The 24255-nt window shown below is 43.8% G+C and overlaps 1 protein-coding gene and 1 long non-coding RNA gene across 2 annotated transcripts; one reads left to right on the forward strand and one right to left on the reverse strand.

Moving 5' to 3' along the window:
- Positions 1–1463: 1463 nt before the first annotated feature.
- Positions 1464–17392, reverse strand: LOC125159503 (uncharacterized). The gene is made up of 2 exons (XR_007149799.1): positions 17356–17392; positions 1464–1526 (listed from the first exon to the last, which is right to left on the reverse strand). It is a non-coding gene; the product is annotated as an uncharacterized LOC125159503 (long non-coding RNA).
- On the forward strand, positions 17387–22391 carry MCL1 (MCL1 apoptosis regulator, BCL2 family member). Its single transcript, XM_047847953.1, has 3 exons — positions 17387–18285; positions 18640–18887; positions 19443–22391. The coding sequence occupies exons 1-3, from the start codon at positions 17598–17600 to the stop codon at positions 19557–19559; spliced, it is 1053 nt and encodes a 350-aa protein (XP_047703909.1). The 5' UTR covers positions 17387–17597; the 3' UTR covers positions 19560–22391.
- Positions 22392–24255: the final 1864 nt, after the last annotated feature.

The following is a 24255-nucleotide window of genomic DNA, read 5'->3' on the forward strand; positions in this document are numbered from 1 at the left end:
AGAGAATAACCCAGTCTGAGCCTGAGTGGTAGGGATGAATGGCAGTTCTTGCTGGGACATGCAGTTTTCGTAATTTGCTATTACCTTACCTCTTCTATTCTCCACACATTTTTTTTAAGCTTTATTTATTTGATCTCTACATCCAGCGTGGATCTTGAAGTCACAACCCCAAGATCAAGAGTCACATGCTCTTCCGCCTGAGGCAGCCAGGCGCCCCTCTCCACACAGTTCCAGGCTTCTCATTCCTGCTTCCAGATACTACTTCCCACTGACAAGTACTGTTCTTAAGCATCTTCTTTGCCTGAGGAAGTCACAGTTTAAACACAGAAGTACTGGGGCGCCTGGGTGCTCAATTAGTTGGGTGTCCGACTTCAGCTCAGGTCATGTTCTCACAGTCTATGAGTTCGAGCCCCGCGTCGGGCTCTGTGCTGACAGCTCAGAGCCTGGAGCCTGCTTTGGATTCTGTCTCCCTCTCCCTCTGCCCCTCCCCCACTTGCATTCTGTCTCTCTCAAAAATAAAATTAAAAAACTAAAGAGAAGTACTTAACCTTTCTGAGCATCAGTCCCTTCATCTGTGATATGAAGATAATTATAATACAAACCCTTAAATGGCTTTTGTTAGAATGAATTAGGTGTATGTAAAGAAATTTGGACCGTGGCTGGCTGGCAAAGTAGATGCTCAATAAATGGAATTTGTTCTCACGCTAAAATAAAACCCCACTCTGGGACACCTGGGAAGCAGCCACTAGTGCCTTTGGAAATCTTGGCTTATGCCTCCTCTGACAGTAGGTAAAAAACTGTTGTGGGAGGGAGGAGGGTTGCTTTGGTTTTTGTCTTTGTTGTGTTCAGCTGGAAAGCTGTTTTGGGAAGGGAAGTCTGGGCATATGACCTCCTCCTTTCTGCAATTTGTTTTGTTTTTTTATGTTTATTTATTTTTGACAGAGAGAGGGAGAGACAGAGCATGAGCGGGGAGGGGGGGGGGTGGGGGGGGGAGGGGGGAGTGGGGGGAGACACAGAATCTGAAACAGGCTCCAGGCTCTGAGCTGTCAGCACAGAGCCCTACGTGGGGCTTGTACTCACAGACCGTGAGATCATCACCTGAGCCGAAGAGGGATGCTCAACCGACTGAGCCACCCAGGCGCCCCTTCATTTCTGCAATTTGAAATGAAAGACACAGGGAAGAGAAGACACAAGACATCAACTCATCCTTGCCTGGCTGAAATGGAAGAATAAAAAGGAGGCAAAATGCTTTCTGGGCCTGTGGCTCGGGCTCCTCTCCTCCAGCAGACCCCTATCCAAGAGGAGGCTCGCTGTGTCCATGTAACAAGCCGAGGCTTGCTCCTACTGTAGATTCTGTGCATGATGCCTGCTGAAATTTTTGAGGGAGAGAAAAAAACAGACAAAAAACTGGTATTTTCTAATACCAGATAGAAGGCAGGTAGTTCCACCCCAGGTAAGACTTCTCTTCTTCAGCATGAATTTAGTGCAGAGCTATGTTCCTGTAGGAGGTCTCAGCTCTTCCCAACCTGCAAGGAAACAGAAAGAAGAAAACATTATGCCTTTGTATTGTCACTTCTGTTTTGTCTCATGGAATAGATATTACTATCCTATTTTCACAAGTAAAATTGATTTGATTGAAAAAGGCCTGGAGGGGCGCCTGGGTGGCGCAGTCGGTTAAGCGTCCGACTTCAGCCAGGTCACGATCTCGCGGTCCATGAGTTCGAGCCCCGCGTCGGGCTCTGGGCTGATGGCTCAGAGCCTGGAGCCTGTTTCCGATTCTGTGTCTCCCTCTCTCTGCCCCTCCCCCATTCATGCTCTGTCTCTCTCTGTCCCAAAAATAAATAAACGTTGAAAAAGGCCTGGAAAGATTAATGCTAAACAGAATTATAGTCACCTTGGGAGGTGGTTAGGGAGGGGTAAGGGGAGTGGGCTTGAAGGTGGTGATCAAAGGAAATTTAGTCTCATCTGTCCTATTTTGTTTTTTCAAACAATATTTATGTATTGTATAATTCAAAATTAAATTTTAGGGGTGTCTGGGTGGCTCAGTTGGTTAAACATTGACTCTTGATTTTGGCTCAGGTCATGATCCCACAGTTAGTGAGTTCGAGTCCCACATCCAGCTCCAAGCTGACAGTGCAGAGCCTGCTTGGGGTTCTCTGTCTCCTCTCTATCTGCCCTTCCCCTGCCTATGGGCTTTTGCTCTCTCTCTCTCTCTCTCTCTCTCAAAAAAAAAATAAACTTTAAAAAAAATTAAATTTTGAATTAAAAGATTATATTTTACAAAACTTTAATGAAGCTCAGAAAAGGTAATTTATATTAGGCCACTTGGTAATTCACAGACTCCAAAGTCCATGGCTGCTCCAGCAAACCACAGTGCTCTCTGTGTTCATCCTCATGGAGAACTAGGTTTAGAGCCAGGAGGGAGTCCTGAGCTCTCCCTTACAGGGGCAGTGGAATCATTATGTAGCCTTGGCTTGGCTTTCTTTTTTTTTTTTTCCTAAATCACTAAAGGGGATCATGCCCAGACCATGTCAGAACAACTTGCTGACTACCCTATGAGTTGGCCTGTGAAGTATGACTGAATCACAAAGATCCCAGACAGGGACCAGGAAGGCTATAAAGCAGGACCAATGGGTGGCTCAGTCAGTGAAGCAGCCAACTTCGGCTCAGGTCATGATCTTGTGGTTAATGAATTTGAGCCTCACGTCAGGCTCTGTGCTGACAGCTCAGGGCCTGGAGCCTGCTTTGGATCTGTGTCTCCCTCTCTCTCTGCCCCTCCCTTGCTCACAATCTGTCTCTCAAAAAGTGAGTAAACATTAAAAAAAAAAAAGTTACTGAAAAAAAGGATGATTAATAAAGCATATTGTTTTATATTTAATAAGATTTTTTTTAAGATTTGTTTTTAACTAATCTCCACACCCCACATGGGACTCAAACTCACAACCCCAAGATCAAAAGTCACATGCTCCACTGACTGAGCCAGCCAGAGGCTCCTATATTTAAAGATTTTATTTTACTTTATTTTTACAGCACATTTAGAGTACCTGTCTTTTTTTTTTTTTTTTAATGTTTATTTAAGAGAGAGAGTGTGTGGGTGGGTGTGCATGCACATGCAAGCCGGGGAAGAGCAGAGAGAAAAGGACAGAAGATCTGAAGTGAGCTCTGCACTGACAGCAGAGAGCCCAATGTGGGGCTTGAACTCTTGAACAGTGAGATCATGACCTGAGCTGAAGTCAGACACTTAACCAACTGAGCCACCCAGGCACCAGCCCTTTTTTTTTTTTTTTTTTTTTTCAATAGGCCCCATGTCCAATGTGGGGCTTGAACTCATGACCCTGAAATCAAAAATCTATGCTCTACTGACATGTTTCAGCCGGAGTACCAAGATACAACAGATATGAAATTCTATTCATATAAAAAAAAGTGGATATGCTGGGGAGCCTGGGTGGCTCAGTCGGTTGAGTCCAACTTCAGCTCAGGTCATGATCTCTCAGTCTGTGAGTTCAAAGCCCCGCATCGGGCTCTGTGCTGACAGCGTGGAGCCTGGAGCCTGCTTCAGATTCTGTGTCTTCCTCTCTCTCTCCCCCTCCCCTGCTCGTGCTTTCTCTCTCTCTCTCTCTCTATCTCTCTCCCTCAAAAATAAACATCAAAAAAGTGGATACATGATTTTCAAAAGAAATTTCTTTGGAGACAGCTACTACTCTGTTGTGAGCCACACCAAATCCCAAACAGAAGCAGTGGGAGCACTTCTCTCTTCTCCTCAGGCCCAGAACAAGCGGCCTCAAGGGACCACTGGAACCTATTTGTCTCTGGGTAGAGGATGGTCATTAGACTGCGTATGACTCATGGTAGAGGAAATTCAAGGCAAAGGTTGGCTAACAACAAAGCCTGAGGTAACCAAGTAAACAGCTACATTTCGGAAATAATTGCACTGTCTTGTGACAAAAGGTCAAATATACATTAATCCCATGGACCAAGCATGGAGCCAGTTTAAATCCTACTCAAGAGAAATTTGTGGGGGTGTCTGGGGGGCTCAGTTGAGCATCCAACTCTTTTAGTTATGTTTTTTACATTTATTTATTTTAGAGAGACAGAGCACAAGTGGGGGAGAGGCAGAGAGAGAGGGAGACACAGAATCTGAAGCAGGCTCCAGGCTCCGAGCTGTCAGCACAGAGCCCAATGCAGGGCTTGAACCCACGAACTATGAGATCATGACCTGAATCGAAGTCAGACGCTTAACTGACTGAGCCACACAGGTGCCCTGAGCATCCTACTCTTAATTTCAGCTCAGGTCATGATCCCAGGGTCATGGGATTGAGTCCCACATGAGGCTCGGTGCAGACAGTATGGAGTCTGCTTGGAATGTTCTCTCCCTCTCTTTCTGCCCCTTCCCCACTCATGTTCTCTCCCAAATAAAATAAATATTTAAAAATAAAAAGCTAGAATTTCTAAAGAAGAGAACTTTGTGGAAGCATAGTGGGATTCTTCACAAACGGTTCTGTATAGAACGGACCTCTGGGAAACAAAAGGATGAGAGGTGAAACTCAATGAATCACCTCAACGTCATCTTTGAAAAGTTAACATCCTCTCTAAAACAAGACAACTTGAAAGAAAGGGGTATTAGGGATTTGAGCTTTGGCAAAGCTGCTGAGACCAAGGGAATTTAAAATAGACTCTTTTAGGGCTCCTGGGTGACTCAGTCCATTAAGCATCCAATTCTTGATTTCAGCTCAGGTCATGATTTCCTGGTTCATGAGATCGAGCCTGCAATGCGCTCTGTGCTGACAGTGTGGAGCCTGTGTAGGATTCTCTCTCCCTCTTTCTCTGCCCCTCCCCCCTCACATTCATTCTCTGTCTCTTTCTCTCAAAAAATAAATAAATAAAATTGACTCTTTTTTTTAATGTTTATTGATTTTTGAGAGAGGGAGGCAGATGATCTAAAGCAGCCGAGCCCACCAACCACGAGATCATGACCAGAGCTGAAGTCAAACACAACCGACTGACCCACCCAGGTGCCCCTAAAATAGATTCTTAAAGTCAGTTGGAACCTTGAATATCATCTAGTTCCAACTAATTCCTCCTGAATTAATCTCTTCCACAGCATCCATGACAAGTGATTGTTCAGTCTTTTGAATAACTCCAGTGTCTCGAAACTTCCTCTCGCCTTCACCCTCATTAAAACTACTCAAGTGTTTGGGGCACCTGGGTGGCTCAGTCGGTTGGGCATCCGACTTCGGCTCAGGTCATGATCTCGCGGTCCGTGAGTTCGAGCCCCATGTCAGGCTCTGGGCTGATGGCTTGGAGCCTGGAGCCTGCTTCCAATTCTGTGTCTCCCTCTCTCTCTGCCCCTCCCCTGTTCATGCTCTGTCTCTCTCTCTCTCTCTCTCTCTCAAAAATAAATAAACATTAAAAAAAATTAAAAAAAAAAACTATTCAAGTGTTTGAGGACTTCTCTCTACATCGCACTTCACTAGATAAACATCCTTCCCTGCTGCAGTTATTTCTCCCTGATTTGATATGGACTCCTAGCCTGACCCTGGCTGCTTTCTAGAAGAGCTCAAATGTGTCAGTGTGCCTGTCTGACTTTGGTGCAGACGACGTGGCCTGACTGAGCCAAGGAGAACTAAACTGTCACTCGCTTGGTTGTAGAACTGGACTGTAAGAGAGCCTTAGGTGTCCTTAGATTTTTTTCACTTCCTACCTTATCACACTATTGACTCATTAAAACTAAATAAAACCTACAGGTGTAATTGTGGAGTGGGGTAGGGTTGTTTTAATTTGTTTTGACTTAATGTATAACATATGGATTCATTTACTTTAGTAAACATGTAAATAATAGGGATCAAAATCTTCATTCAAAAAAATCACAGGGGCCACCTGGGTGGCTCAGTCGGCTGAGCGTCCGACTTCGGCTCAGGTCATGATCTCGCAGTCTTCTGAGTTCAAGCCTCGTGTCAGGCTCACTGCTGTCAGCAGAGCTCACTGTTGTCAGCACAGAGCCGCCTACTTCAGGTACTCTGTCCCACTCTCTCTCTTTGCCTCCCCTCCCCCCCGCTTGTGCCTCTCTCTTTCAAAAATAAACAGACAAAAAATTACAGAGGCGCCTGGCTGGCTCAGTCAGAAGAGCGTATGACTCGATCTCAGGGTTGTGAGTTCAAGCCCCATGTTGACTATAGAAATTATTTTAAAAAATAAAATAAAAACTTAAAAAAGAAAACAAACTATAGACAAATCCAAAGTTTTCTTTGACCATTATCCCAAATCCTGGTCCTTTCCTTTAAGAGACACATACTGTTTGATTTTGGTTATGTATCCTCCCAGACTTTTTCCTATGTATTTACATGGATATATATTTATATGTGGAAATAAGCAGTTGCAAGGGAATTTTGAAACCTAAATGTATCAGGGGCACTTGGGTGGCTCAGTCCATTAAGCATCTGACTCTTGGTTTCAGGTCATGATCTCACTGTTCATGGGTTCCTGCCCCAAGACGGGCTCTGTGCTGACAATGCAGAACGTGCTTGGGATTCTCTCTGTTCCTCCCCTGCACACATGCTCTCTCTCTCTCTCAAAATAAATAACCTTTAAAGTTTAAAAAACAAACACATAAATGTATCAAATGGTTTGTATAATTCTAAATCTTTTTTCATTTTAACACATTTCAGAGAACTTTTCACATCCGTACATATAAAGCTATCTCCCTTTTTATAACTGCTATATATATAGTATCCTATAGTATGGATGTATCATTTTAACCATTCTGTTGTTGGACGCAAATTGTTTCCATTTTTTTTGTTACTACAATGTTTCATTGAAAATTCTTTATGACTGTTAGTGTTATACAGGAGTATCTCCCTGGGGTAAATATTAAGAGAGTTAATTGCTGGGTGGCAGGATGTGTACTTTAAAATTTTTAATAGATACTTAAAAATCGCCCTAAAATGATCTATATTCCCACCAAATGTATGAGAATACCTCAGCCACTTACCCATATTTTGCTAACACTTGGTATTAGCAGCCTTAAATTTTTGCCAATAAGATGAAAGTTATCTCATATAATAACACACACATGTATATGTATGTATATAGGTATAAGTGTGCATGTACATATGTATACACCTTTTGTATGTCCTCTATTTTTTTAAGATTTTTTTAAGTAATCTCTGCACCCATCGTGGGGCTCGAACTCACAACCCCAAGATTGAGAGTCATACGCTCTACTGACTAGGCAGCCAGGTGCCCTTGTGTCCTCTATTTTTTTTTTTTTTAAATGCTTATTTATTTTTGAGAGAGCGAGAGAGAAGGAGACAGAGGGTCTGAAGCGGGCTCTGCACTGACACCACAGAGAGAGTCCTATGGAGGGCTCAAACTCATGAACCATGAGATCATGACCTGAGTGAGCTAAAGTCAGACACTTAACCGACTGAGCCACACAGGTGCCCCTATGTCCTCTATTTTAATTGCCTACTTTGCCCATATTTCTGTTCAGTCTCCTAAGTAATTTTCAAAACATATTATTCTATATTGCCTACAGAGTATACACACACATAACCTTTGTGCTATACTTTACATTTAATCCACTTAAACTAAGTCTTGTGGGGTGCCTGGATGGCTCAGTAGTTTAAGCACCTGACTCCTGATTTCGGCTCAAGTCATGATCCCAGGGTCGTGGGATCAAGCCCTGTGTCGGGCACCAAGCTGAGTGTGGAGCCTGCTTGGGATTTTCTCTCTCTTCTTCTGCCCCTCTCCCCTGTTCTCTCCTTGTCTCTCTAAAATTAAAAAAAAATAAAACCCTAAATCTTGTTAGATTTGGTCTAGCCTATCAAGATCTCTTTGCATTCTGATTCTCCTCTCCAACAATATATTGTCTCTCCCATATTCTTGTTATCTACACATGTGATCACCTGTCATCAATGTTCTTTTTTTTAAATTAATTTTTAAAGTAATCTCTACACCCAACATGGGGTTCCCACTCACAACCCCGAGATCAAGAGCTAGGTGCTCTACCGACTGAGCCAGCCAGGCATCTGTCATCAATGTTGTTAACTAAACCATTTGTACAAACGTTGGACAGGACAGCTCCCAGGTCAGTGCCTGGTGGAATGTACTACAGACCTCTATTATTAATGGGATTCTAGATGGTGCTCACATTGCCTTTTCACCCGACAGCAATTAGGACCCTTGTTCAATTGGAACCTGCATCTTCAGGCCCATTGTCAGACTTCACAGAAGAGAAGTCTGAGTTCCATGTCCCAGGCCAAAAGGAGAAAACTTGAAATTGAGTTGTAAACCAAGTTTATTGTCCCTTTCATGGGCGTCATTCATCTGGGTCAGCTTCCCTAAGCATTTGCTTCTTCCAGTCAGAACCTACAGGTTTTCTAAAAACTTAGAAAATGTCATTCATTATTCAGTTTTGTATCGTTTTAGTTTGGGCCAACTACAGTTCCAGTCTAACAGATCCTTTGTGGCTTCACTTCTTACCCTGTCCACCTGAGGTTCCATGGACAACGATCTATCTCAAGACACTCTGGGGCGCCTAGGTGGCTCACTTGGTCGAGCGTCCGACTTCGGTTCAGGTCATGATCTCGCAGTCTGTGGGTTTGAGCCCTGCGTCGGGCTCTGTGCTGACAGCTCAGAGCCTGGAGCCTGCTTTGGATTCTGTCTCCTTCTCTCTCTGCCCCTCCCCACATGTGCTCTCTCAAAAATAAATAAATGTAAAAAAAATTTTTTTTTAAAAAAAAGACACTTTTAGCACACCTTCAATTACCTCTGTCTTTTGTTCTTTGGTCCCAAGTACTTCACCACTCCCCAGTTCTAATGAATCTAATCTTTGTTTGTTTATTCAAGAAATATTTATCAGCTGCCTACTGATGTGCCAAGAATTTTAGGTGTTGGAGGCAGAGGTGTTTTCTCTACTTCTGCTTATTGGCTGCTGCTTTATGGGAGAGCATTTATGCGAGTCAGAACTGGTACCCATGTGTAATTTCCAGCCTAACTTGGCAGTCCCCACAGGAAGCCAGATTGCTTGTGAATTTCCTACAGCTGTTCTCCTCAAGCACCAGTATCTAGTCCTAGCCTCTGCCTTTTGTAGACCACCTTGTATTCCACCTCAAAAGGAATGGGTATCCCATCTGTATCTTCTTGCCTAGTTAAATAAAGAAGAGATGTCCGTTTAGAGACTTTAACTTGGCCCATCTGTCTCTCTTCGAATACTGGTGCCCTATCAATGGTCCCTTCTCTCTTCTTTATAATTTCTTTCATGTCAGAAGATCACTGTCCCTAGCCTACAAATATGTTTGAATCCCTCATTTTAATTTTTTTAATGTTTATTTATTTTTGAGAGAGAGTGCGTGTGAGTGGGGCAGGGGCAGAGAGCAAGGGAGACAGAATCTGAAGTAGGGTCCAGGCTCTGAGCTGTCAGCCCAGAGTCCGATACGGGGCTCAAACTCATGAGCTATGAGATCATGGTCTGAGCAGAAGTTGGACACCTAACCGACAGGGCCACCCTGGTGCCCCTGAATCCCTCATTTAAAAAAAATTCTTACTTTCTTCTTGAACCCAACCCCTCTGGTTTCTCATCACTCTAAAATTTTGAGGGGTTCCTAGGTAGCTTAGTCAGTTAAGCATCGGACTGTTTTGTTTTTTTTTTAATGTTTATTTATCTTTTGAGAGACAGAGAGAGCAAGTGAGCGCCAGCAGGGGAGGATCAGGCTCTTTGTCAGTAGACAGCAGAGAGCCCAATACAGGGCTTGAAACCACAAGCCTAACCAACTGAGCCACCCAGGTGCCCCAAGCATCCAACTCTTGGTTTGGCTCAGGTCATGATCTCATGGTTCATGGGTTTGAGCCCTGCCCTGGGCTCTGTGCTGACAGTCCAGAGCCTGCTTACGATTCTCTCTCTCCCTCTCTGCCTCACCCCCTGCTCATTCTCTCTCTCAAATAAACTTGAAAAAAATAAAATATAATACATACATTTTTTTTAATTTTCAACTACATTTTTTTAAATTTATTCTTTAACTCAATGAAATTCAGCTTTTGTCCTCATTAATTTGCAAAATCTATTCTCAAAATGGTGTAAATGCTAAGTACAATGGCCTATTTTCAGTCCCTACCTGAATTTTTTTCCTCTCTTGTCTTCCAAGGAAGACATTCTATCTTCATACATTCAATAATTGTTTTTCTTTTCTTTCTTTTTTTTTTTTTTTTTTTTTTGAGAGAGAGCACGAGCAGGGGAGAGGGGCAGAGCAAGAGAGAAAGAATCTTAGGCAGGCTCCACCCACATCACAGAGGCCGACACAGAGCTCAATCCCACGACCCTGGGATCATGACCTGAGCCAAAATCAATACTGAGACGCTCAACTGACTGAGCCACCAAGGTGCCCCATATTTATTGATTGCTCTCTGTGTGCCAGAAAATAGCAGTGGCAACATAGACCTAGCTTCTATTCTCATGGAACTTGTAGTGGGGACCGGGGGAAGGGTGTGGGGTCACCAACATTCAACAGAGAATCAGACTTCCATTCTAGCAATATAACAGACCAAATACTCTCTACAACTATTCCATGACAAAATGCCTCAAAACACTAGCTCAAATATAAAAGGCAAAAGCATGAATCCAAAAACATAAGGCTGAAATTGGTGGCTGTTTTAGAGACATCTGCTAACCCCCGGTGACAAAGCTTCCATCTAAGTGGTTTCTCAGGAGACAGCAGACTAAGCCTAGGGCTTGTGCAAGAACGGGGACTGGAATGTCCCTGAGTAACACTAGGGCTCCTGCAGGTTCCACTGTCACAGAAAGGGTAAAAGAGAAAATACCCACCCTGGGGAGGGAGACAGAAAAGAAATGCCCTTATGTTGGCTCAGAGTGAGGGGGCAAAGATCTTCCCCTAGAATTCACAAGTTAGTCCTCTCATGGTTTTATACCCTAAATCCACTCTACCTAAATAAGCAGAAAATTTTAAAGCTTAGATTTTATTTTTAATGTTTATTTATTTTTGAGAGACAGCATGAGTGGGGGAGGGGCAGAGAGAAAGGGAGACACAGAATCTGAAGCAGGCTCCAGGCTCTGAGCTGTCAGCACAGAGCCTAATGCGGGGCTCGAAATCACAAACTGGGAGATCATGACCTAAGCCGAAGTCCCACGTTTAACCGACTAAGCCATCCAGGTGCCCCAAGCTCAGATTTTATTTTAAAGTAATTTACAAGTTGGTAGTATCCCCAGGTACTTGAAAGAAACAAACACAAATCCTCTGGAGGAAAGCACCTTCAATCCAGACCTCAAAAGTTCCCTAAATTTCTTTCAAAAATGAGTTCACAGAGGTGTCTGGGTGGCTCAGGTGGTTAAGCATCTGACTTCAGCTCAGGTCATGATCTCACAGTCCATGAGTTCAAGCCCTATGTCAGGCTCTGCTGACAGCTCAGAGCCTGGAGCCTGCTTTGGATTCTGTGGTCTCCCTCTGTCTGCCCCTCCCCAGCACATGCTCACGCTTTCTTTCTCTTTCTCTTTCTCTCCTGGCTCATGTTCACGCTTTCTCTCTCTCTCTCTCTCTCTCTCTCTCTCTCTCTCTCTCTCTCAAAAATAAATAAACATTAAAAAAACTTTTTTAGGGGCGCCTGGGTGGCGCAGTCGGTTAAGCGTCCGGCTTCAGCCAGGTCACGATCTCGCGGTCCATGAGTTCGAGCCCCGCGTCGGGCTCTGGGCTGATGGCTCAGAGCCTGGAGCCTGTTTCCGATTCTGTGTCTCCCTCTCTCTGACCCTCCCCCGTTCATGCTCTGTCTCTCTCTGTCCCAAAAATAAATAAACGTTGAAAAAAAAAAAAAAAACTTTTTTAATGAGTCCACAAATAAAAATCCCAAAACACAAGGAAACAGGAAATAAGACACCATGAATGAGCAGAAATTATAAATAGCAGAATTAAGCCCACAGAGACATTGGATATTGGAATTATAAGACAGCCTATAAATAAGTATGTTTAATATATTTAAAGGAAAAAAAGAAGGGCACCTGGCTGGCTCAGTCAGAGGAGCATTTGACTCTTGATCTTGGGGTTGTGAGTTCAAGCCCCATGTTGGGTGTAGAGATTACTTAAATAAGTAAATAAATCTTTTTTAGAAAAAAGAAAGAGTGAAGGAAGTATGACTAAAGAATAAAAGACTAAAAACATGACAAGATGGGGCGCCTGGGTGGCTCAGTCGGTTGAGCATCCAACTTGGGCTCAGGTAATGGTCTTACAGTTTGTGGGTTTGAGCCCCACATTAGGCTCTGTGCTGACAGCTCAGAGCCTGGATCCTGCTTTGGATTCTGTGTCTCCATCTCTCTCTGCCTCTCCTCCACTCGCACTCTCTCTCTTAAAAACAAGCAAACAGGGGCGCCTGGGTGGCGCAGTCGGTTAAGCGTCCGACTTCAGCCAGGTCACGATCTCGCGGTCCGTGAGTTCGAGCCCTGTGTCGGGCTCTGGGCTGATGGCTCAGAGCCTGGAGCCTGTTTCCAATTCTGTGTCTCCCTCTCTCTCTGCCCCTCCCCTGTTCATGCTCTGTCTCTCTCTGTCCCAAAAATAAATAAACGTTGAAAAAAAAATTTTTCAAAAAAAAAAAAAAACAAACATTAACAAATTTTTGAGAAAATGACAAGAGAGATTTTAAAAGGTACAATCAGGGGCACCTAGGTGGCTCAGTCAGTTAAGCGTCCGGCTCTTGATTTCAGCTGAGGTCATGATCTCACAGTTTGTGGGTTCTGGCTCCGTGTCTGGTTCTGTGCTGGCAGCGTTTGGGAGCTTGGGATTCTCTCTCTTTCCCTCTCTCTCAGCCCCTCACTCACGTTGTCTCTGTCTCTTTCAAAATAAATAAACTTAAAAAAAAAAGGTACAATCAAGATCTAGAAGTTAAACATATAATTAAAATAAATAATTTAAAATTATTATTAAAATACATAATTAAAATTGCCATAGATGCTCTGAAGGAAAATTAACAATGCTATGAACACAGGGGCACCTGGGTGGCTGTCGGTTTAGAGTCTGGCTTCGGCTCAGGTCATGATCTCACAAATTTGTAAGTTCGAGCCCCATATTCAGCTCTGCACTGATGGGGCAGAGTCAGCTTTGATTTCTCTGTCTTCTTCACTCTACCTCCTACCCTGCACATGCCCTCTCTCTCTCAAAAACAAGTAAATAAACGTTTTTTAACATTCTATTAAAAACATAAGAGTTGACCCTAAGGGTGCCTGGCTGGCTCAGTCAGTGGAGCGTGTGACTCTTGATATCAGCGTTGTGACTTCAAGCCCCATGTTAGGTGTAGAGTTTATTTTTTAAAAATAAAATATTTTTAAAAATAAAAATTAAGGGGTGCTTGGGTGGCTCAGTTGGTCAGGCCTCTGACTCTTGATTTCAGCTCAGGTCACGATCCCCTGGTTTGTGAGATCGAGCCCTGCATCAGTCTCTGTGCTGACAGTGTGCAACCTCCTTGGGATTCTCTCTCCCTCTTTCTCTGCCCCTCCCTCTCTCTCTCTCTCTCAAAATAAATACATAAACATTAAAAAAAAACAGTAACAAAGACTACCCTTCATAGCCTCCCTTGCAGGTAAGAGACCATATGACTACTTCTAGCTAACAGGATAATGACAAAAATGGCATGCAACTTATGGGAAGTGTCATTAAAGGAAACTAGACACCCTCTGCATTCCCTCTTCTCCTTCCTGCCGGCAAGAATGCAGGTAACACGGGTGAAGCTAGCCTGCTGGACCATCAAGTAAGAAAGCACATATGAGAGTACCACCACCTGATAGAAGAAGAAATAGGATTCCTGATCATAATGGAACTACCATGCCAACTTCGGGTTCCATCAGAGAGGAAGAAGAATAAATACTGGATAAGGCAACTAGCAATGTTTGTTACACCTTCCGAGAGGCTACTGAATCCCAGTTATATGCTAGTTTAACCTGTGGGGACTAGGGCCTAAAATTATGGTCCTGTAGGCAAAGATGACAATTACAGTGTTGTGATGGGAGAGTAGGAAAATAGCGATGCTGGAGGCATGGTGCAAAAAAGTAGTGATATGCAGTAAGAAGTGCAGAAAGTGGCCAACTAAGCCAGAAGTTCAAATAATGATTTTGACAAAAAAACAGGAGATCAGGCAGATCGTGACCTCATGGTTTGTGAGTTCAAGCCCTGCGTCAGGGTCTGTGTTGACAGCCCAGAGCCTGGAGCCTGCTTCGGATTCTGTGTCTCCCTCTCTCTCTGCCCCTTCCCCGCTCACACTCTCAAAAATTAACATTAAAAAAAACACACACACACACAAAAAACCAGGAGATCAGGGGTGCCTGGGTGGCTCAGTCAGTTGAGCATCTAATTCTTGAGTTTGGCTCAGGTCACGATGCCAGGGTGGAAAGATCGAGCCCTGTGTCGGGCTCCATGATGAGCATGGAGCCTGCTTAAGATTTCCTCTCTCTTCCTCTCTGCCCCTCTCCCCTACTCTCACGATCTCTCTCATTCTCTCAAACAAAAAAACAAACCCCAGGAGATAACCGTTTTAGTGTGTTATCAAGAATAACCATTAGAGGGGTGCCTGGGTAGGTGGGTCGGTTAAGTGTGCAACTCTTGGTTTCAGCTTAGGTTATGATCTCCTGGTTTGGTTTATGAGTTTGAGCCCTGCTTGCGGCTCTGCGCTGACAGTGTGGAGCCTGCTTGGAATTCTCTAACCACTCTCTCTGCCCCTCCCCGCTCATGCTCTCTCTCAAAACTAAATAAATAAACTTTAAAAATAAATAAATAAATAACCATTAGAGATTATGGTCACAGAGGGATTGTTTAGGAAAAAATTATGCACACCTTATAAATGAGGCTAGGGGCACCTGGGTGGCTCAGTCGGTTAAGCATCCAATTTAGGCTCAGGTCATGATCTTACCGTTTGTGGATTCCAGCCCCTAGTCGGGCTCTGTGCTGACAGCTCAGAGCCTGAGGTCTGCTTTGGATTGTGTGTCTCCCTCTCTCTCTGCCCCTCCCCTGCTCACGCTATCTCTCTCTGTCAAAAATAAACATCAAAACAAAAAATTAAAAAATAAAATTAAATAAATAAATAAGGCCAAAAGATGACATGATCTTTCAATACAGAGCACTTTTTTTTTTTTTTTTTTAAGTTTATTTGAGAAAGAGCACACACACGAGAGCAGGGGAGGGACAGAGCAAGAGGGAAAGAAAATCCCAAGGCAGGCTCTGTGGTGTCAGTGCAGAGCCTGACACGGGGCTCAATCTCACGACTCTGACATCGTGACCTGAGCCGAAAGCAGGAGTCTAACACTTAACTGACTGAGCTACCCAGGCGCCCCAATGCTAGAGCATTATCAAGTAAATCCACCTGAGTGAAGGTCACCAGATTATCTTGGGGAATGTAATTTTGTTTGCTTAGCACCCAAAAGTTTTACAACTTCCAAAAGTTAGAGGGTAATGTGTAGAAAACTAATAAGGTGCAGTGATTTTTTTCTAGTCTACTAAAGAAAATAACCCCAAAGTTACAGTTTATTGCCCTATAGGACATTAACTGCGTTTATACCTAAGCATCCTTCTTCAGCAGTTCTTTCCTTGATAATAATATAAATCTCAACTTTTCATATCTTCATGGAACCAGTTTTATCATTCTGTTAATTTCTTCATTACTAAGGTAAATAAAATTTTGAAAATGTGTAAAAAAAGAAAGAGTATAGTATAAAGAGGACTTAGAGCTCAAAGGCAAAAGATTAGCTTCACCTCAGTGGAAGAGAACAGGGTATTCCAGTAATTCTGGAAATTGCTATCAGCAGAGTGGAGAGCTTCCCAAAACTCAAGTTTATATATAGGGCCTAAGAACAAAACAAAACCAAAAACACTGCTTTCCCAAGGTGAGGAATAAAAGGGATGAGTAATTAAGAGAGGCAAGAAGGATGAGAGCAAACGTTTTTTCATTACAGAAAGGGAAAGGCAACATGAAATATTAAGTATGCCCAATTTCAGGCCCCAAAAGATGTAGAATAAGGCTCTTAGTTCCTTGGGGAACTTGGGGAAGTTTCAAAGGATTTAATACACACCTACAAAAAAAGATTGGCACAGCCAGGATGTCAACAATGCTTTTCTTTTGAGGGTCAGGACTGTGGCCAAAATAGTTACCCTAAGAACAAGAACCATTCTTGAAAGGGTGTGTACACAAATCCAGAGGTTACTCTGACTCTGAACAATACTAGGGATCAGAAGTACTAAGTGATTTTAAATTCCCTGAAATACTAAATGATTTTAAATTCCCTGAGGACAGGACCTTCCAGATATCCTGAAGATTCCGCCTCTAAACTGCACAGACCTCCTACTGAGACTCGTGGCTTGCTAGAGCAGTCTGGAGGCGTCTGGAAGGTGGTCGGCCTGTTAATCTTATGTAGTATGGATGCCTACATCATGATCATGCCACACACTGTTTTGTCATCCTCTTAGTCATGAAGCTCTATAGACTATAGACACCCTGTCCTCAAGAGGGTGATCCCTGGAGTCAAAGGTGCCTCATACCCACCCACTACAAAAATAAAAGGTGTCAGGAGCCTCAGAAGAGATGCGAATAGGGTCAGGCTTACATGTCAATAAAACCAGTGACTGTGGAGTAGAGATAGGAGGTGAGAGAAAGCAAGTAGAGAGGCAGAAATAAAATTTACCTTGGGCAGAACAATTTCCTTTAGTCAAGTTACATGTAAGTGATCCATGGGGCAGTTCTTGGACCGTCCCATTTCCAAACATTGTTGGACTGAGAACAAAGGGCAGAGGATGTGCAAAACAAATGCAGGTCCCCAGCCGCTTAAGGACCCATATTATCTAAATGTTTTTTTGGTTTGTTTTTTTTTTTTTTTTTTGAGAGAGAGAGAGAGTGAGCGTGAACACGAGTGGGGGAGGAGCAGAGAAACAGGGGGACAGAGGATCCGGAAATGGGCTCTGTGCTAACAAGCAGCCAGCCGATGCGGGTTTGAACTCACGAATTGTGAGATCATGACCTAAGCGGAAGTCCGCGGCTCAACCGACTGAGCCACCCAGGAGCCCCAAGAACCCCTATTATCTAGACTGTTGTTTCCCAGCCACGGCAAAACTTCTTCATCCCCTTTCCTTAATTTCTGAATGACTCAATGGGTAAGACTTTAGTAGCGGAAAGAAAAAGCCTCCGCCATGGAAGCAACAGCTGGGGCTCGCAAACCAGGAGCCTGGGAAGCAGCTAGGCAGCCATTAACAGGCCCACATCGGCGCAGCGGAAGAACTCGAGCCCACCAGCCCCAGCTCCCGGGTCGCCGTTACGTAACCCACCGCGTGCCCACCGAGTATCGGAAGACCCCGCCCAGCCCTAAAGCCCCGCCCCTACCGGCCGGTGAGGTGCCGTGCGCAGCTCTAGGGAAGCTTCCTCCCCTTTCCCCTTTTATGGGAGTACCTTTTTTTTTTTAAGATTTGCTGACGTCACCGAGTAGGACTGGCTCTGAAACCTTGATATAGGAGGCCCTCTCTCACTCCTTACTTCCGCTTCCTTCAACTGAGGAGTCAGGGCCTCCCCCATTTTTCTCACCCAGGAGGAGGAGGCGGCGGCGGAGGCAGCAGCAGCAGCTTACGATGTTTGGCCTCAAGAGAAACGCTGTAATCGGACTCAACCTCTACTGTGGGGGGGCCGGGTTGGCGGCCGGGAGCGGCGGCGCCTCCTCTTCGGGAGGGCGGCTTGTGGCTGTGGGGAAGGAGGCCACGGCCAGGCGAGAGGTAGGGGGAGGGGAAGCCGGTGCGGTGATTGGCGGAAGCGCCGGCGCGAGCCCCCCAGCCACTCTCGCGCCCGACGCCCGGAGGGTCGCGCGGCCCTCGCCCATTGGTGCCGAGGGCCCCGACGTCACCGCGACCCCCCCGAAGCTGCTGTTCTTCGCGGCCACCCGCTGTGCGTCGCCGCCTGAAAAGATGGAAGGCCCAGCCGCCGACGCCATCATGTCGCCCGAAGAGGAGCTAGACGGGTACGAGCCAGAACCTCTGGGGAAGCGGCCGGCTGTCCTGCCTTTGCTGGAGTTGGTCGGGGAGGCCAGCAGTGGCCCCGGCACAGACGGCTCACTGCCCTCGACGCCACCCCCAGCAGAGGAGGAGGAGGACGAATTGTTCCGGCAGTCGCTGGAGATTATCTCTCGGTACCTTCGGGAGCAGGCGACCGGCGCCAAGGACGCGAAACCACTGGGCGGGTCTGGGGCGGCCAGCCGAAAGGCGTTAGAGACCCTCCGACGGGTCGGGGACGGCGTGCAGCGCAACCACGAGACCGCCTTCCAAGGTAAGGGGGTTGGTTAGTCGCGGAGGCTGCGCTGCCCTGGTTCACCTGTCCCCGGACTTACCCACCGAATGGGGGTGGAAACCGAAAACAAGTCAGTGTTGAAACGACTCGCAATCTATTTCTGAAACCAGAATATTCTGGCCGTGAGTCATTGTTTCCGCCCATCTTAATTCTTGTGGAAATGGCAGCTCTGTTCAAAGCCCGGAAAGGGTGGGATGTCATTTTTCAACTGGGGTCGGCCCGAATTCTGTGGACCCCAAATAGCGATTTCCCCCGCCGTGGGTGGGCAGGCAGATCATGCGCCGGTTTAGACAAAGGAGGCCGTGAGAACCTGCATGCTTTTCTTCCTCTCAGGCATGCTTCGGAAACTGGACATCAAAAACGAAGACGATGTCAAATCTTTGTCTCGAGTGATGGTCCATGTTTTCAGTGACGGAGTAACAAACTGGGGCAGGATTGTGACTCTTATTTCTTTTGGTGCCTTTGTGGCCAAACACTTGAAGAGTATAAACCAAGAAAGCTGCATCGAACCATTAGCAGAAAGCATCACAGATGTTCTTGTAAGGACAAAACGAGACTGGCTAGTCAAACAAAGAGGCTGGGTAAGTTTGTTTTAAGGTTGAAGGGGGCCTTGGAATGGAAATGGAATGAAGGATTTTATAAAGAAGGTCTGGGGCTATCTCAAGCTTTTTATGATGCACAACTCAGGTTTCAGGCTCTAACTTACGGACCGGTTTGCCTAATACTGATTTAAGTAGTGGGCTCACAGAGATAGTGTGGTATGACTGTCTTGAATTCTTGCATCAAAAATCCCGGTTCTGTAGCCTGTTTTACTGGCTGTTGAAACTTTTGTTTTTGGTATTGTAATTCAGCTGGATACTCTTCTGTGGATACAAATTATGAAAAAATAAGAATCACTTGGGCGGATGATAGTAAACAACGTTTCTGAGTGTCGTGTGTGTGTGTGTGTGTGTGTGTGTGTGTGTGTGTGTGTGTGTCCCCGCATTTGTCTTCTGCCGTCTGGTGTAAATAATATTTGGTTCATTATGCTTGGGGGGGAAACCTTAGATATTTTAATTCATCTTTCTTTATGAATAGTGTTTTTAAGCCATTGGAAACCCATACTTGAAAATGTACTTTTCTTTTTTGTTTTCTAGGATGGGTTTGTGGAGTTCTTCCACGTAGAGGACCTAGAAGGTGGCATCAGAAATGTGCTGCTGGCTTTTGCAGGTGTTGCTGGAGTAGGAGCTGGTTTGGCATATCTAATAAGATAGCCTTTTAAGTGCAATAATTGACTTTTAACCAACCCCAGGCACCAAAATCACATAACGACTGCTGTGAATCAAATGTATTTATGAAGTTGGACTTCAAGCTGTCCAGGCTGTAACCTCCAAGAGTTCTACTCTAGCAACGTAGAAAAGCAAGTGGCAAGAGGATTATGGCTAACAGGAATAAATACATGGGAAAAGTAGTCCCCCTTGAAGAGTCACTGTCTAAAGCAAGGTTCAATTTCAGCAACAGGCAAACTGGGGGGCCATGGAAGAGGACTTTTAGAGTTAGTGAAGATGGTAGGCTTGAAAAGACTTGATTTCCTTGTCTAGAACAGGAGAGTGGCCAGTAGCCAGGCTAGTCATAGAGTCCATTAAATGTCCACTGAAATAATTAACTTCTTATAGTGTTAAAAGAGAAGCACTAACAATGGCAGTGATCTGTATAAAATGGATTTAAGCTACACGTAATAGAACTATGACTAGAAGCCTCAGTACTGTACAACAGAGTGTGAAGGGAAGCTTTTTCTCTGCAATTAGCTTTTCCCAGGTGTACTTCTTCAATAGAAAGTCCAAGTGCTCAGGACTTTTTATACCTGTTCTACTTTGGCTTGGTTTGAGTGGTTTAGTTTATTAGCCTAGTAATGGCCAAGAATACTTGACTTAAGGCTCAATAATGACAGTTGCAAATATGAAAATATCCTCAATTTTTAAGACAAAAACAACTTGTAAATGTATTTGTCTGTAAAAATTGTATATATTTTTACAGAAAGTCTATTTGAAATGTAAAGGGATGAAAAGTCTCAAAATACATTAATTTTTTCATACCCGTTTGAAATTTCCAACTTCTGTAGTTAGGAATCTATTTCTTACAGCTTTTCTATTCTAAATTTTGTCCTGGTCAGTTATAGATTGTATACAGAACCAGTTGATGTAAGTGTATGCAACTTGGTTGTAGTGGAACAATTCTGATTCATAACTGTGCAGACTTTAATTTTCCTATCTGATTTTGGTAAGTATTCCTTAGATTTTTTTTTTTAACTGCGATTGGAAAATTGAATGGAAATTCATCCTTTCACTTCATTACATGTAGGTTTTCAATAAGTGAGTCAAGGTGGAGTTTTAAGTTTGGTGGGCGGTGCCGGCTGGTGACTTAGAAATAATGGGTTCTGATTGGGCAGCTACTCATTTCACTTCTTTCCATTTGAGTTAATTTACTGGTGAAATTTAAATTGAGTTTATGAGCTCATCTTCAAAGCTTTTGCTAAAAGATTTTCAGCTGTTCCAAATGGGACATACTAGCAGTATGTGTATAAAAAGATCACATCAGGTGTATGAGAGACATTTGATCCCTTGTTTGCTTAATAAATTGTAAAATGGCTTGGAAAAGCAGGCTTATAGTCTAACCATGGTGCTATTATTAGGCTTGCTTGTTAAACACAGGTCTAAGCCTATCAATAAAACAAATACTTACGTTTCATTTCTATTAATGATTCCCAAACTTTGTTCAAATTTTTGCATTGGCATCTCTTTGGATTTCAGGCTTGATGTTTTATCAAACTTACTGTTTATTTTCTATACTTCCTTGAAGTATTTGCTGCTTGTTCTCCCTGTACAAATAGTTATATCAGTTCCTACATCCTTACCATGCCATCTCTAAACTCTTACTGGCCCTTTTAGTTTTCGGCACTATGAACCCTAAGTAACCCCCCAGGAGACCACAGACCTTCATCCTTAATGAATTTTATCCTTGGGAGGTGGTAGGTAGTACAGTGGGTGCCATGACCATGAGAGACATGTGGTGGAGAAGTCCCTTTTCCTTTGATTGGTACCTTTTCAGTTACTGCTTTATCCTATCTTTGGGGGAAAAGTTTTTAAAGTCCCTTTAGGAATTTTCAGAGAAGGGGGACAACAAATGGTGTGACTTTCTCTAGGTTCCTTTATGTTTGAAAAAGCTCATTTAAAATTACAGAAAGGGATGGGTTCTGTTAGACCTCAGAGTTCTATAAAAACTGGTAAACTGAAGAAAGCTTCTGTAGTAGATCTAGGGTCATTTGAAAGCTTTATCCTTGGAACGTAACCTTTGGTCTGTGGACTCCAGATGAAAACAGGCATGAATAAAATGACTAAGAATGTAATAAATAGGGAAGGATTGCCCTGCCTGCCCATCCTTGAGCCATAAGGTCATCTAGCTAGAGCTATTTTTACCTATGTATTTATCGTTCTTGATCATGAACCACTTATTTATGTCATGTCTATCTCTAAGGACCTGAAAGCACTTTATGTAGTTTTTAATTAATCTGAAGATCTGGTAAAGGTGACTAAAAGGCCTGTCTCCCCATATCCACTTGTGGAAATAAGCGCATAGATGGAGATTGGTGGAGTTTAGGGAACCCACCCCAATTTTCTAGGTGTGACTGCTGAAATATAGAGAAGGATCTTAGTTGAAACTTTGGGTCAGGGGCTTGGAGGGCTTAGCCCAAGTGCTTTGGGGAAGGTTGGGTGGTTTTGTAGGGAGAGGAGGCACGTGTCCTCAGTGCTGGCTAGCTGCATAGATCAGGCAAATCCTCCAGAATGGAAGGGGAGGGTTGTGTGGAAAGCTGGCTCTCAGCAACTTGTCTTCTGTCTCTCAGGGAAAACATGCAGTCCTGTAGTGTCTGCGCACACTCTGTTGGGGGTGAACATCTTGGTTCTGGTTAAAGAGCTCATGCTATTGACAGCTGTGCCAGGAAGGGTTAGGACCAACTACAAATTAACATGGGCTGTAAAATGTAGTGTGTTTCCCTAACTTCCTGTTTTTCCTGAGAAGAAAATAATAAACCTTTTATTCAAATGCAAGGTGTGGTATGGGTGTTTTCTAATCGATTATTGTCTTCTTCCCCCCACTTAGGCCTTTTTAGGGAAGTCAGCTGAGCAAATAAGTATAGGTGAGTTGACCAGCAAAAGCCCCATAAAGCTAATTTGCTCTCGGGCAAAGGATAGTTCCCTTCAGAGTAACCATTTCATTGAAATCAGGGGTGTTGGGTTTTGAAATGTATTACTGTGGTACTTTGGAGTAATTCCTCTACATTTTAAGTGAGAATCAAAAATCCTGATTTTTCTTTTAGTCACCATGTGCTGGTATAATTTTGAGGTAAGCTGTTTCGTTACTGCATTTACTGTATCTCCCCATCTCAACCTTTTCAGATGAAGGAGCTAGAAGAATTAACATCCACAGTTTAAGAGTTTTGATAAGATTCTTTCTTGGTACTGTTACAGTACTTTTCCCCTTTCCTCTCTCAAAAAGGAAGTGGAGAGTAAGCACTTAAATTTCAGAAACTCTATCTTGTCTTCAACTACCTTGAAAGAAAGGAAGCTGAATCACCATGGCAATGTGCAAATATGAAGTTTGCATATTGGTTTTAAAAGCCCTGAGCACCGGATGCCAATTGTATGAACAGGATTCTGTGCTTTTGTGCACTTAGAAGCACATTTCTGCTTGGAAGCTCCTCTTTTTCTGGAGCCTGACTACCAGAAGAATGCAACTTTTTATCCTTACAAAGAAAGTGGTTACATACTAATGCACTCCTAAGCAGAAAATTGAGGGGAGGGTAGCTTAGGACCCAAGGGCCCAAATCTTGGCCCCAGCTGAGTTGTACACAGTGCTATTGCTCCCATTGATAGATTGTGATGTGAAGCCATTTCTGTGGTCATGTTCCTTAGTTTAACACCTTAAAAACTTGGCTCAAATGGTAACCAGGTAACATGAGTCACCGAGGGAGTCAAAATAATCAACACTTCCCTTCATTTGACACAACCAACCAAGACTTTGTCTTTCAGTTCCTGTTTTTGTGACTTTAGAGCTACCTCTTGCTTCATATAATTTCCTTTCAGAAAATTTTAAAGCAGTTGTGACAGCTGGTGGATTTTACAAAAGTTAAAGTGAAGTAACTTGTACAACTGGTGTGTAGCATGTATCCAGCCAGATTCCCAGAGCATGGGTGGTTTATTCCTGGAGTTCAAGATGATCTATCTTAAATTATCCCTATCTCTTTTTGGCCCCACTTGTTCAATGATTACAGAACTTTGTCTTCTGAACCCTACCACACTGTTCAAAGGCTTCTCAGTTTCCAGATTTGAAAACTTAGACCTTCTTTGGTTTCAGAGTTGTTACAGTGTTATCTTAGTTATGTGAAGCATGTGGAAAGAAGGGGGTTGGGAATCTGTCTCCAGGCAGATGAAACAGACCTAAGAATTCAGTGGGGTTTTTTTTTTCTTTTTTAAGATTTTATTTTTGGGGCGCCTACCTGGCTCAGTTGATAGAACATGCGACTCTTGATCTCAGAGTCATGAGTTCAAGTCCCATGTTGGGCGTGGAGCCTACTTAAAAGATGAAGTAATCTCAACACCCAACATGGGACTCGAACCCACAACCCTGAGATCAAGAGTCCCATGCTCTACCAACTGATGTTAGCCAGGTGAGCTGAGAATTCAGTGTTCTTTACTAATAATTCTTGTGAGGTAAAAAAGGTATCTGTGTCAGGTTTTTGTACCCACAGCATACCTGGTTTCCCTTTGCAGTTCCTTTCTTTACCTGAATAGAATAGTAATTCTTAACTGGTGGGAAATCTGTGAGGGCCAAGAAAGCTACTCCAGATTTTACCCCTTCCAAGCATCCATTTCCAGGTCTTATTTCTGCCATTGGTCTCTGTATTCTTAACTC

Source organism: Prionailurus viverrinus, unplaced genomic scaffold, assembly GCF_022837055.1.
Source record: "Prionailurus viverrinus isolate Anna unplaced genomic scaffold, UM_Priviv_1.0 scaffold_50, whole genome shotgun sequence".
In the NCBI taxonomy this organism is placed as follows: domain Eukaryota; kingdom Metazoa; phylum Chordata; class Mammalia; order Carnivora; family Felidae; genus Prionailurus; species Prionailurus viverrinus.